Source organism: Cheilinus undulatus, linkage group 6 (genome assembly GCF_018320785.1).
Source record: "Cheilinus undulatus linkage group 6, ASM1832078v1, whole genome shotgun sequence".
Lineage (NCBI taxonomy): Eukaryota > Metazoa > Chordata > Actinopteri > Labriformes > Labridae > Cheilinus > Cheilinus undulatus.
The window spans coordinates 990,087-1,003,241 of record NC_054870.1 but is presented as its reverse complement, the minus strand read 5'-3'; the positions used below and the strand labels follow the sequence as shown (position 1 = coordinate 1,003,241).

Below are 13,155 nucleotides of genomic sequence, written 5' to 3'. Positions count from 1 at the left end.
ACCTAGGCATGCAGACTGTTTCTACAAACATTAGTGAAAGAATGGCTCGCTCTCAGGAGCTCAGTGAATTCCAGCGTGGTACTGTGATAGGATGCCACCTGTGCAACAAGTCCAGTGGTGACATTTCCTGGCTCCTAAATATTCCACAGTCAACTGTCAGCGGTATTAGAACAAAGTGGAAGCCATTGGGAACGACAGCAACTCAGCCACCAAGTGGTAGGCCACGTAAAATGATGGAGCGGGGTCAGAGGATGCTGAGGTCATAGTAAGCAGAGGTGGCCAACTTTCTGCAGAGTCAATGGCTACAGACCTCCAAACTTCATGTGGCCTTCAGATTAGCTCAAGAACAGTGGTAGAGAGCTTCATGGAATGGGTTTCCATGGTAACAGCTGCATCCAAGCCATACATCACCAAGTGCAATGCGAAGCGTGGGATGCAGTGGTGTAAAGCACGCCACCACTGGACTCTAGAGCAGTGGAGACGCCTTCTCTGGAGTGACCAATCACGCTTCTCCATCTGGCAATCTGATGGACCAGTCTGGGTTTGGTGGTTGCCAGGAGAACGGTACTTGTTTTACTGCATTGTGCCAAGTGTAAAGTTTGGTGGAGGGGGGATTATGGTGTGGGCTTGTTCTTCAGGAGCTGGGCTTGGCCCCTTAGTTCCAGTCAAAGGAACTCTGAATGCTTCAGCATACCAAGACATTTTGGACAATTCCATGCTCCCAACTTTGTGGGAACAGTTTGGGGATGGCCCCTTCCTGTTCCAACATGACTGTGCACCAGAGCACAAAGCAAGGTCCATAAAGACATGGAGGAGAGTTTGGTGTGGATCAACTTGACTGCACAGAGTCCTGACCTCAACCCCACAGAACACCTTTGGGATGAATTAGAGCAGAGACTGAGAGCCAGGCCTTCTCATCCAACATCAGTGTGTGACCTCACAAATGTTTTTCTGGAAGAATGGTCAAAAATTCCCATAAACACACTCCTAAACCTTGTGGAAAGCCTTCCCAGAAGAGTTGAAGCTGTTCTAGCTGCAAAGGGTGGACCGCCGTCATATTAAACCCTATGGATTAAGAATGGGATGGCACTTAAGTTCATATGTGAGGCAAGGCAGGTGAGCGAATACTTTTGGCAATATAATGTATATACAGTTGGATGTCAGGTTCATGTGGGTTCCAGCACATCGGGGGATTGAGGGAAATGAAATGACTGATCGTCCAGCCAATCAGGCGCTTAGGCAAGACAAAGCTATGAATGTGGATTTTAGTAAATCAGAGACTAAAGCGTTGATAGAAAGTAAAATCATGAGTGAATGGCAAAAGCGACGCCATTTACACAATATTCAGGAGAACGTGGGAGGAATGAAAACATAAGGAGGAAACAGAAGAAAAACAGATAATAACTGGAAGACTGAGGCTTAGACATGCAGGGTTAGGTAAAATATCCCACAGGTTTGTGTGAGCATGGGGTGGAAGAGGAAAGTGTGGAACATGTCATCTGTAAATGTGAGAAGTATAAAACAAGCAGAGACAAGCTGAAGAATGAACTGAGGAGATGTGGGATACAGTTACTAACTCTTAAAAATATACCAAATCATGAGGAAAGTACATTTAAAGCCTTTTTGAAGGAAACTGGTTTAGCAAAGACGATATAATTTTATTCATTTATTCATTTTCTGCATGCCTCTTTGGTTATTGATATTGTATATGCGTTCCTATTAAAGATATTTAATGTCATTGGGGAAAAAAGGACTAAAATATTATTCATCTAGTCGTATTGACTTTGCAGACAGTTCAGGTTAAGAGAAAGTTTCTGCTGTTCTAGATGTTCACAGCCACAGTTCCTCGTCCTGAAGAGACTTTAGAATATAAAAATCTTAATGAGCTCGTTTTTATCACCGAGGTTTTCACGTTTCATCAGCTGCACATAACACAGACAACGCACCGAGTGACAGATGCGACTTTTGTAGTCCATTAACGTTAAATTGTAGTTTTTTACACTGATAACATACGTCACCTCTGTAACAGGGAAACTGCGGTTGGATTCTCTAACCCCCCCGATCTCCTTTCCCATTCTTACTCCCACCTTTCCTTTACCCTGGGACGTTTTCCACAGAGGTTCAGGGAAAGTGGATAGGAAAGGACTTGTGATTTTTTTTTTTTTTGACTTGTCGAACGGACTCGGCTATTTTTTAAATTATGAAATAGATGAAGACAGGACTTTCAGGGCCACCGTAGCTCTCCAGTTAAGCCCGCCCTCTCATCCAGCTGGCCAATAGCAGAAGCTCATGCTCAGACACGTCTTTTGCCGCTAAAACTCAATTCACATGCTGCTTTCCAACGACGAGCTGCTTTTGTGTTTGAATGCAAGTGTAGAGAAAGAAGTAAGTTTGCTGTCAGCCTTTACTTTGTGTCTGTTTTCCGTTGTTTGTGTCTGTTTTCCGTTGTTTGTGTCTGTTTTCCGTTGTTTGTGTCTGTTTTCTGCGTCAGTCTTTTCCTACAGACGTCAGTTGACGTCGCCGTTGGTGAATGTTCGGTAGTAGAGAGACTGTCCGTGTCTACCAGCGTCTGTTTCTTGTTGTAAAGCCTTTAACTCTGGACATTTCACATTTAGATTGAAAGAAAGTGTGATATTATCCGTGTAAGACACGATGCTGCCCTGCTGTCCATCTGTCGTGTAGCAGAGGCTGCTAGCTGATCTTTACATGTATGTGAGTTAGCTCATAAACAGAGCTGACTACGTTTTTACTCTGTTTCAGTGTTAATTCTGACGTTAACTACCATAAACCTTCCTTTCCATGGGTGTACACCTGACTTACTGCATAACCTGATAGATAGCTTGCTCTTTATTTCTGTTGTTACTAATGTAATCTGAGAGTAAAGGACCACTGCAGAGTAATAAAGGTTAAAAAGGAACTTCAACAAAGCAGTTTCTGATGTTTTAACAGGCAGACGTCAGGGCCCTGAGTGGGGCCGACAGCTTTTCTCTCTGGTTCATTAGAGGAGACATGTTTGACCCTTTAAGACAAGTTTACATTGGTCTCAGAGGTATTGGATTTCTGCATGTCTAAAACCCTCTCTGTTTCAGCCCTGCTCAGAACCAGCTGTTTCTGTGTCTGTGGCTTTAAATGATAATTAGCTGTCTGACTCCGCCCCTGACCACACCCTCTCAGGAAATGGATGAGATGTTACAATGTTACAGACACTTGTGTCCAAAGTTGAGGACCTGACTGGGGTTTGAACCATCAGTCTCCCAGACCGTAGTCAGCAGGTTAACCCACTGGTCTATCCAGCACCTCCGCTGGCAGCTGATAGGAGGATCAGGAGAGGAGGGAGGAACTTTCCTCCAAGCTGGGAATGCCCGAACCTGGGGGCGGGGCTAACTCCCTATGTGACATCATGAGGGTAAAATCTGAGATCGGCTTTTTTCAGCACGCATGTTCTGAAAGAGAGGGGGGTGAATGGATTTTTCTGGTACTTGAGGGGATTGTGGACAGGCCAGGCACACAGATTTGTGTTAGAAAAACCTGAAACAGTGATTTTTGCACAATATGTCCTCTTTAAGCAAAGTTGGTACCTGGGTTTCTGCCCCTCAAAACTTTGGTGTTTTGGGACCCCTCAGAAAAAACCTCTTTTCAACTATTTTCAGCCGCTGACTTGGTAAATACAGTCATATTATGTAATTTGAGAGATTATTGATTTGTTTTTTGTGTATAAACGGGTAGTTTTTTGTCATTTCTTACTATTTAGTTTCATGTGAAAAGATGAGACATGCTAGCTAGCGTAGCGAGCTAATCACCAGTCAGTACATGTAGCCGTACTGATAGATACACTGCTGAAGGATTAAACATGACAAATACACAAACTAAGTGTTTTCTGATTCACTTTACATAAAACTTCAAATTAAGACACAAAAAATGGTTTGGGTGGGTGAAATATTTTCGAAAAATGTCTTTTTTCCAAGGTGGGCTTAAATGGTACAGTGACCCAAAAACAGCTAGCATAAGCTAGCTCTGAACAAGAACTCCTTGGTAATTCAGAAAGTTTGGCTAAAGAGGGATGGCAAGTTTTACAGCATATTTAGGCTACAGGCATTTCTTTATACATTTGTTTCTTTTTGGTGAGAAAATATTATCTTTATTTCCCTGGAAGTCACTGCAGAACCATTTAAGCCCAGCTTATGTGTTTCAGTAGGAAATAATGACATTTTTGATAGCTTTTCACTGTAATCTGTGTTAAATGTTGTTACACTAACTTCATTAACACAAGTACATCACGGATCACACACTGCCCAGAAGAATTGTTATCAGTTAATTTTGCATAATAATTTGTTTACAGTGAGAAAAATGCCAACAAAAAGGAAGAATTACAGCAACTGTCCTAAAATCATCATTGTTACAGCCAAACAATAAATCCAAGTTCAAAAAATCAATTTTGTTTAACATGTATAACAGGTTACTGAATGAATATGTGTTTACTACCTAAAAAAATATAATAGATTTTTATATTTCTGTCAGTAAATGTGGTTGTGGGCTTATCTGGAACACACGTGGGCTTAAATGGTACTTAGGTACCTATTAAGCCAGACTTTTGACTTTATCCATAAAATTTCTTTAATTTGTTATTTAAAGTATGCATAAGTAAATAAATGTACTTTCAAATGAGAGATCGATTCTTCATTTTAACAAATGATTTTGTTTATAAACCATCTTAGTATCTATGAAAAATACGTGAACTTAGATTTTGGTGGGCTTAATGGGTACACTTACCTTATGTCTTAGTTTCTGTGATTTGTTACTGACTTACACATGGATGTTTACACCACACTGTTCAGCAGAGCGCTATGTTAACAGGGCTGTAAGTTAGTCTCATCTGTCATTTTTCTACTTTGACTGAAGCAGATAAACAAAACTACAGCGCTGTGAAAAAGTATTTGCCCCCTTTCTGATTCCTGATTTTTTTTTGCATATTTCTCACACTTAAATGTTTCTGATCATCAAACCAATTTTAATATCTCACAAAGACAACCCAAGTAAATACTTTTTCACATAGGGCCACATAGGTTTGGATTTTTTTCCCCTTAATGAATATAATTGTCATTTAGAAACTGCATTTTCTATTTTACTTGGTTTGTTTTTGTGAAATATAAAAATTGGTTTGATGATTTGAAACATTTAAGTGGGATAAATATGCAAAGACATCAGAATCAGAAAGGGGGCAAATACTTTTTGCTCTGCTGTATGTAAATAATTCATCATGTATCGTCTAATTTCCTTCTATCTCAGGCCTGGCCTACAGGATAGAACAGTTTAAGCTGAATCGATTCAGATATAGTGTGTTGGTTATAATGTAAAATGATTTATTTCTTGTGTTAATTCTTTAGTTCTTGTGTTAGTTAAAATCTACATGAGATTAGGACCTTTTAAAAAATGCATATCACAACTGCAATGTTGGAAAAAAGAATTCCCTAAAAGACTTGAGGAATTTCCCACATCGTTATGCCTTAGCTGATCTTGGTTTGGACATTAACGAAATATTTTATATTTTCTTAAATTGTTAATTCACCTTTTAAGCGATATTTGCCAATATTGATATCATTGGATGCAATGCAGTGGTTGCAAAGCTGCAAGTTTTGATCTTTTATTTTTCACATGGTCAATTTGAAAAAAGAATTCCACCTACAGCTTCAAACATGGTAAATTTTTGAGCTTATATATTATTATCTGACTACTTAAAGCACTCTTTACTGGGCTGCTCTCCATTATGGCTAATATCATCTCATCTAATCCACTGTATTTCTATAGCGCTTTAAAAAAATGTAAGTTTACAAAAGTGCTCCACAGGAAAAACACAGAAAAGGCAAGAATATGAAACACAGTTACCTTTTGATACAAAATCTGCATCACATGTATCTATCGAACTGAAACACTCTTTAAGACCTTACGCAACACACCATTAAGGAAAATGAGTGTAAAAACATAAATTTATAAAAATGAGGCAACATAATACCAACAAAGAATGGAATAAACAGTTGAATGTTTACCACATTACCAAACCTTACCAAACAGCTCTCAGTGATTGATATTGAAACTCCATTGATTACCCATCCTTACTTTTTACACTCCAGGTCATCACCAACCAATTACTCTCTGATGGTGAAGGTTTCTATGTGAAGTGGTCATCAATATTAACTCATCTGTTTCATACACAGCCATTTACATTCATATGCCACTAAAGCAGCAGTGGGAGCAAATCTGGGCAATGAGTTTTATCCAAGGACAATGTTGGCGTATTTATCTGGCACCTTTATGTATTAACATTACCATGGATGTGAATTATGTGTTCAAGAGAACAGATATTTCCCTTTATTGTTTTTGGCTTAAAGTTCCCAGGATGGCAGGTTGCTTTAATGCATATTTTCCTGATTCTTGTGCAGCTACAGAACCTTTGTGACTCCATCAGCAGCTGAAAATGGGAATCCCTGGACTGCTTCAGTTCATCAAAGATGCAGGAGAGCCCATCAGTGTCAAAAAATACAAAGGGCAGACAGTGGCTGTGGACACGTACTGTTGGCTGCACAAAGGAGCGTTTTCCTGTGCTGAGAAGCTTGCCAAAGGAGAACCCACTGATCAGTAAGCATTTATATGTTCACTTCAATGAAAAAGGGCCGACGGATGTACCTGTAAGCTTTTTTTTTCTTCTAATATGGATTTAAGGCTCATAATCAATATTAACTTTTTAATTTTGCCTCCTAGGTATGTGTGGTACTGCATGAAATTTGTGGACATGCTGTTGAGCTTCAGTATAAAACCAGTTCTGGTGTTTGATGGACGCAATTTGCCTTCAAAACAGGAAGTGGAAAAAGCACGCAGAGAGTGAGTTTTTACCTTGACTGTATTTGATATACGATGTTAGAGCTGCATGATGAGGACAAAAGAATCAAGTCTCGCTGTTGATTTAAACACCAACATACTATTTATATCTCTCTTAACATCCGGCCATGTTTTAAGGGCATTATAAAGCAAGAAGCTGAGCTTTTACTGGTTCACCATGTCACATGTGTCGATGTGCTCCTTAGCTCTCCTAGAAATCAAATCTCTGTGGGTTCTGAGCTGTAGCTTGAATTTTACAGAGAATTTTAAGATCTCCCTGGAACTGTGATGGACATTTTTTCTGCCATTTTAGAGATTAAAAAAAGAGGATTTTCCTTTTATAGGCCTTTTAAGCTGCTATCTGAAGGAAAGAGTTTGAGGACTTGGTTGAACATCCAGTGAATGGCTGTAAGACTGGGTTTTTTACACAACATATCAGGAATGAATCTCTCTAATGAAGGGGAAGAGAGCCACTTGCCTTTAAGGACACAACAAATGATAAGACCTACAGCCAATGGTTTAAAGAGAAACAGCAGACGGTGGCCACACCATCACTCAAACAGGAACCATTTCTGTACAGACAAATGTGACCATAACAGACATGAAGCTCTGTTACATGATCTCCCACACAAATCTAGACTCACCGATGCCAAGCACAATAAGCCAGTGTTTTTCATTTCTGCTAATAAACAGGCTGAGACAAAGCTTGGCTTATCTGAAGAGCTGCATTCCTAAACAGAAACACTGATATTGTTTACACGCACAGAGGAATGTACCCACCTGTAGACAGGTGACGGCAAGGCAGCGGAGCTTTATCTGTGGCCATCCTGCTTTTCTCTTTAACAGCCACAAATGTCTTTTTGAAGCTTTAATAGATTATAATACAACTGTTCTTATCAAGTAATCTGTTTGGACAGGAGGCATTCCACAGGAGAACGGTATTACTGGGACTTTTCACTGTAAATATGACTCTACCTCAACACTACACCAGTCCCATATTTAACACCTTTGCTCCTCTTTTGAAAAATCTCACTTTTTTTTTTTTTTCAATGTTTCACCCCCCCTCCCCTTGCAATTTTAAGGTGTTTAATCTCATCAGGTCTCCTGACAGAATACCTTTAGGTTTATGTCTCACTTTGTTTCAAATAGTTCTTTGGTTTCCTTTAAATAATAATTTTGGATAAATCTGAATAATGGTTTGTTTCTTTCAGACGCAGAGAAGCCAACCTTCAGAAAGGAAGACAGCTGCTACGTGAAGGAAAAGTGTCTGAGGCCAGAGACTGTTTTACTCGCTGTGTCAACATCACTCCGGCCATGGCTCATAACCTAATAAAGGTGGGACTTCCTTTCTTCTGCCATATTTATATGAAACACCTGACTCTGCCTGCTCCCAAAGAGTCTCCATTGTTTGCAGATATGAATATTTTATCCCATTTACAAATCACAGTGTTTTGCCTGTTGTGCTCTGTTCTGTTTCTTGAATTATGACCACATTCTGCAATGTTGCATGTATACTAAAGTATGTTAAAGATGTTTTTTTTTTTTTTCTGATCCAGGTTGCAAGGGCCAGAGGAGTCGACTGTGTTGTGGCTCCGTATGAAGCAGATGCCCAGCTAGCTTATCTCACTAAATCTGGTCTGGCCCAGGCTGTCATCACAGAAGACTCTGACCTGCTGGCCTTTGGCTGCAAAAAGGTATTAAGTTATGACTTTTCTGTCAATCTACACATTTATAAAAACACAAAGAAGAACCCTGATCACAGTATACAAATAGTTGTGACAGTTCTGAGCACCAAAAAGGTTTTCCACATCGACCACCAGCTCACTAATCTGTCTTGTTACAATCCTGAAGGTGATTCTTAAAATGGACAAACAGGGCAACGGCCTAGAGATAGACCAGAGTAACCTGGGTCGCTGCCGTTCTCTGGGGAACGTTTTCACAGAGGAAAAGTTTCGTCACATGTGCATCCTGTCTGGCTGCGACTATCTGGCCTCCCTGCACGGTATTGGACTGGGCAAGGCCTGCAAACTGCTGCGGTTGGCCAAAGACCCCGACATCCTCAAGGTAAGGCCTGATGACAAGACTGTAAAGTTTATGTGTGCATTTAGCTTGATGGCATCTATCTGATAACGGCACCCTTTTCAGAGAAAGGATCAATATAGTGCTAGTCTTAACTCTTTAAAATTTGACCCTTCATGTTATATTTGCCTTTAAGAGCTAAATGAGTATTAACTGACAAAAATGTGATGGCATAATGTTTAGGCTTTGTTTAACTTAAAGGTCACATATTTTACCCCTTTAAGACAAGTTTATGTCGGTCTCAAAGGTCCCACAAACATGCCTGTGTGCTGCTGAATAAACACTCCAGGATTGGATTTCTGCATGTCTAAAAACCCTCTCTGTTTCAGCCCTGCTCAGAACCAGCTGTTTCTGTCTGAGGCTCTAGAACTGTCTGACTCCGCCCCTCTCAGGATGTGGCTCAAAAAAGAAACTTCCTTGGACTGACATACATTCAAACAGTGAATTGTGACATAAACATAAATTCTAAAGAACAGTCTTTAAACATAACATTTAGTTATTAAAAAATACACAGAGAAATATAAAGCTTAAACATGAAAGACCTAAAAATGAAAAACAGGAATGTGAGAGCACATAAAAGAGTCCAGCATATATTAATTGAACAAACACTGTTAAATAGGCTGCTGGATTATTTATAAATATAAATGATCCATTATAAGATGCATGTACCAATTAATAACTGTTGCATGTTTAAATACAAAAATATTGATTAGCTTCTTTAGACAGAGGATTTACCTGCACGAAACCTAAAAAAGTCAGGCAACAGTATCACACTTCTCTTGTACCACATGGTGTTTTGTTATTTAGGAACCTATTCAGTAAGGGTGGGACAAAAAATCGATACACTGAAATATCGCGATACTTTCTGGCGTGATATTGTATCGATATTTTAAAATGCAGTATCAATATTTAATTAATTAGCTAATTATTCACCTTGTTGGTGCGGTAGTTTGTGGTGTAATTTCACACCCTGACCACTAGTTGGCGGCAGGCATCGCCAGCTGGCAGTTGACTCTTGCCTCTTCTCTCTTGAGACAACGAGATCACACGAGACTTCCGGTCTGCGTGAGCCAGTTGTTAGCAGAGCAACTTCTGCCGCATTCATAGTGGATGTGTAGACTTATTTTGGCCTCCAAAACATTAAAGACAGCACAAACTTAGACAGGAGTTAGACAGTCGTTTGCAATTTATGCCATGCCAGAGTAAAATACTGAGACAACACGACGAATCTAGCGCTACAGCTAACGGCTAACGTCAACAATCAAGCCCGTTGAAGCTACCGCTGGTCTCTACTCATGCAACCATAATCACAGTCGTTTTATCTGTAAGGACCTGTCCTGTGTAGTGTCGTTAAGAATGACGGCTTCGGTAACACCAGAAAGAAATACTGGCCTGTCACGTCATGCCCTCCGCAAAACACAGTCCATCAGTCTGAAAGCTGGACGTGACGATCAGCTCGTCTCCCATAGTCTCCCTCCACAAACACATTATGTGATGACATAAAAAACTGATAAAGTATGAAATATAAAGGATTGGAGTACATTCACTCTATAATAATTTATTCCCCTTTTCTTAATAAAAAAATCACGGCAGCATTTTCATTCAGTGCATCAAATGGGGAAAATCCTCATCTTCAGATTGAACAAAGATAGGTAAAATGCGAGATGATGCAGGACTATATATTTTTTAAATAGCTTAATTCTACATTGTTAAATTCGATATTAACTTAAAATTACATAATAAGTTATACATATATATACTACACACATATGTATAGACTTTATGCACTTCATATTCAGTATTTAGCTCAGTCTGTGTCAAATTCTGTGAAATTGATACTAAATTGTTGTGAATAAACTGAGAAATCCTGCACTTGACCATTTTATAACTATTTTGTATTCTCTAGATGTATGGTTATTCACATGTGATGTGTATTTTTCCTGATATAGTCTGTCGGCATCATTATCATTCATCTTTTTCACTGGTGTTTAAAAAGCTAACTAAAGATTGCAAAAATTGGCAATATCGTAGAATCGCAATTTAAATCGAATCGGCACCTAAAAAATCGAATCGGGAGAAAAGTGAATCGTCCCAGCCCTACTATTCAGTGTTACCTAATGATGAATTTTCAAGACTGGAATATTCATCATAAATATACATTACATTGAATGACTGTTGAGAAAACTGGGCTCTAAACATGTGTCTGAACCTCTACGGTCGGTCTTCTGCATGTCTGCTCTGTCAGAATCCCTCTGACATCCCTGCACGCACCATGAAATGGGGTAATTTTGGATCCTTTCAGCGCCGTCTTGTGTCATTTGTCATCCTGTGTCCAGATTAGGATGAAGTATTTAGACTTTTTTATATCAGTATGAGAGGAATTTTTACTGTTTGATGAGTTAAATATGCCTCAGGATTTATAAATACGGAGCCGTTAGCAGACTATCAGGTCCGTCCCTAATAATGGCCTCACTTCCGTTGTGTTGTGAGTTTTTATTTGCATCTGCTGCACCAAGTTGTATATTTGTGCTGTTGTGGAATCTGGTTGCCTCTGCGCTGTGCCGGCTTTATGTATCCTTGCGCATCGCTGAGTGTTTGTATTCATGCGCTGCAGCAAGTTTTTGTATTTGTGTTTTTGTCAAATGTCGTCGTGTTTTTCTTTTTGCAAAGCGTTTTGAATTTGCATTCGTGTGAGACTTCTCGGCCACCGTACTTTTTACACAAACGCCAAATATGTGTGCACACTATCTCAGTGCCACATTAAACTTTATTAAGTCAAATCAGTATCACCTGAGGACAATCATTGTCAAAATGTTGAGATTTGATAAAATTTTAGTAGCAATGAATAAGTGTATGGGCATATCCCCCTCCCGCTTTGTGCTGCTCAATTTGAATTACCCAGCACCTAGCCTATAAGTGATGTTCATATGACCCCCTTCCTTCATTGATTGTTTATCACGTAAACTTCTTGAGTTGATCAAAAACATTTCTTATCACCTTCAGCATAAGATATTCCTTCATTTGTCCCACAAAGAAAAATTCAAGTTAATGGCAGCAAAGAAAGCACAAAGCACGCCATTAGAGATGTAGAGCAAAAAATAGAGTTAGCATGAGGATGCAATTAGGATGATGAATAAATACAAAATATGTAATCTAAAAATGGGAGATATTTATAGGTACACCTATGTACACTTACACACACAAATACATATATATATATGTGTGTGTGTGTGTGTGTATTTAAGAATGCAGCTTAGATGGAAGAAATGCAAAAGTTATGTTTATTGTCGCTCATTAATGATACTGCATTAGTTTAAACTGAAATAGTCAGTTGTTTCAGTCTGATACTGATAAGAGAACACATTTACCCTCATACCAGCATGAAAATGATGATAAAGTCAAACTCTGTTGCAGTGCTCCATCTGTAGATGGTTTATGTTGGTACTTGATGCCCCTCAGGTGATCAGAAAGATGGGCCAGTACCTGAAGATGAATCTTGTCGTCCCCGATGAGTACATTGAGGGATTTACCAGAGCCAACAACACCTTCCTCTACCAGCTGGTGTTTGATCCTGTGAAGAGGAGAGTCGTACCTCTAAACCCGTACCCAGAGCACATTGACCCAGCCACCCTCAGCTATGCTGGAATGTATCCTCCTGTCCTAAATACTCCTGTCAGGTTTTTGCATGAAACTGTTTGTCCCCCTCTCTGAAATTGTGAGTTTATTTCATGACTTGTACAGTATTTCCATCCTTGAGTCTGTTGAATCCAGTAACCTGGGAGATGAGAAAGGCTTGCAGATGGCCATGGGGAACATTGACATCAACACGATGGAGACGATAGACAACTTCAGCCCAGACAAACCTTTGCAACAGGTATCACATCTGAACTAGCAGAGTCCTGGTAATCATGTCCAAGTGTTAAATTTTAGATTTAAAGAGCTTATGCATGTTGTTTCAGGCCAGTAAACCCCGCAGTAGCAGCTGGAACAGCTCCCCAGCTTCCACTGGACCCAGTATCTGGAGCAGAGGCTTCAAACCAGAATCTGTTGCCCTGCCCCAGCCTGACATCTCTCCAGAAAGGCCTCCGTCCACCAGGGGGAAGGAGAGAGTCATCAGTCTAGACGGTCTGAGGCTGCCATGTAGAGAGCTGCAGGTGAAGAGGCCTCGGGAAGGTGAGCTGCGCACATGCAATGTTTCCATTT

General features: G+C 39.9%; 1 protein-coding gene across 1 annotated transcript in view; it reads left to right on the top strand.

Annotated features, from left to right (window-relative positions):
- The first annotated feature begins 2,263 nt into the window (after window positions 1-2,263).
- exo1 (exonuclease 1) overlaps window positions 2,264-13,155 on the top strand; it is a 29,596-nt gene continuing 18,704 nt past the window's right edge. Inside the window, exons 1-9 of the mRNA XM_041788896.1 lie at window positions 2,264-2,385; window positions 6,438-6,633; window positions 6,757-6,876; window positions 8,085-8,208; window positions 8,430-8,567; window positions 8,725-8,937; window positions 12,412-12,599; window positions 12,724-12,826; window positions 12,912-13,125. Coding sequence (XP_041644830.1) covers window positions 6,473-6,633; window positions 6,757-6,876; window positions 8,085-8,208; window positions 8,430-8,567; window positions 8,725-8,937; window positions 12,412-12,599; window positions 12,724-12,826; window positions 12,912-13,125 — 1,261 coding nt within the window. The 5' untranslated portion in view covers window positions 2,264-2,385; window positions 6,438-6,472. The remainder of the gene's footprint in view (window positions 2,386-6,437; window positions 6,634-6,756; window positions 6,877-8,084; window positions 8,209-8,429; window positions 8,568-8,724; window positions 8,938-12,411; window positions 12,600-12,723; window positions 12,827-12,911; window positions 13,126-13,155) is intronic.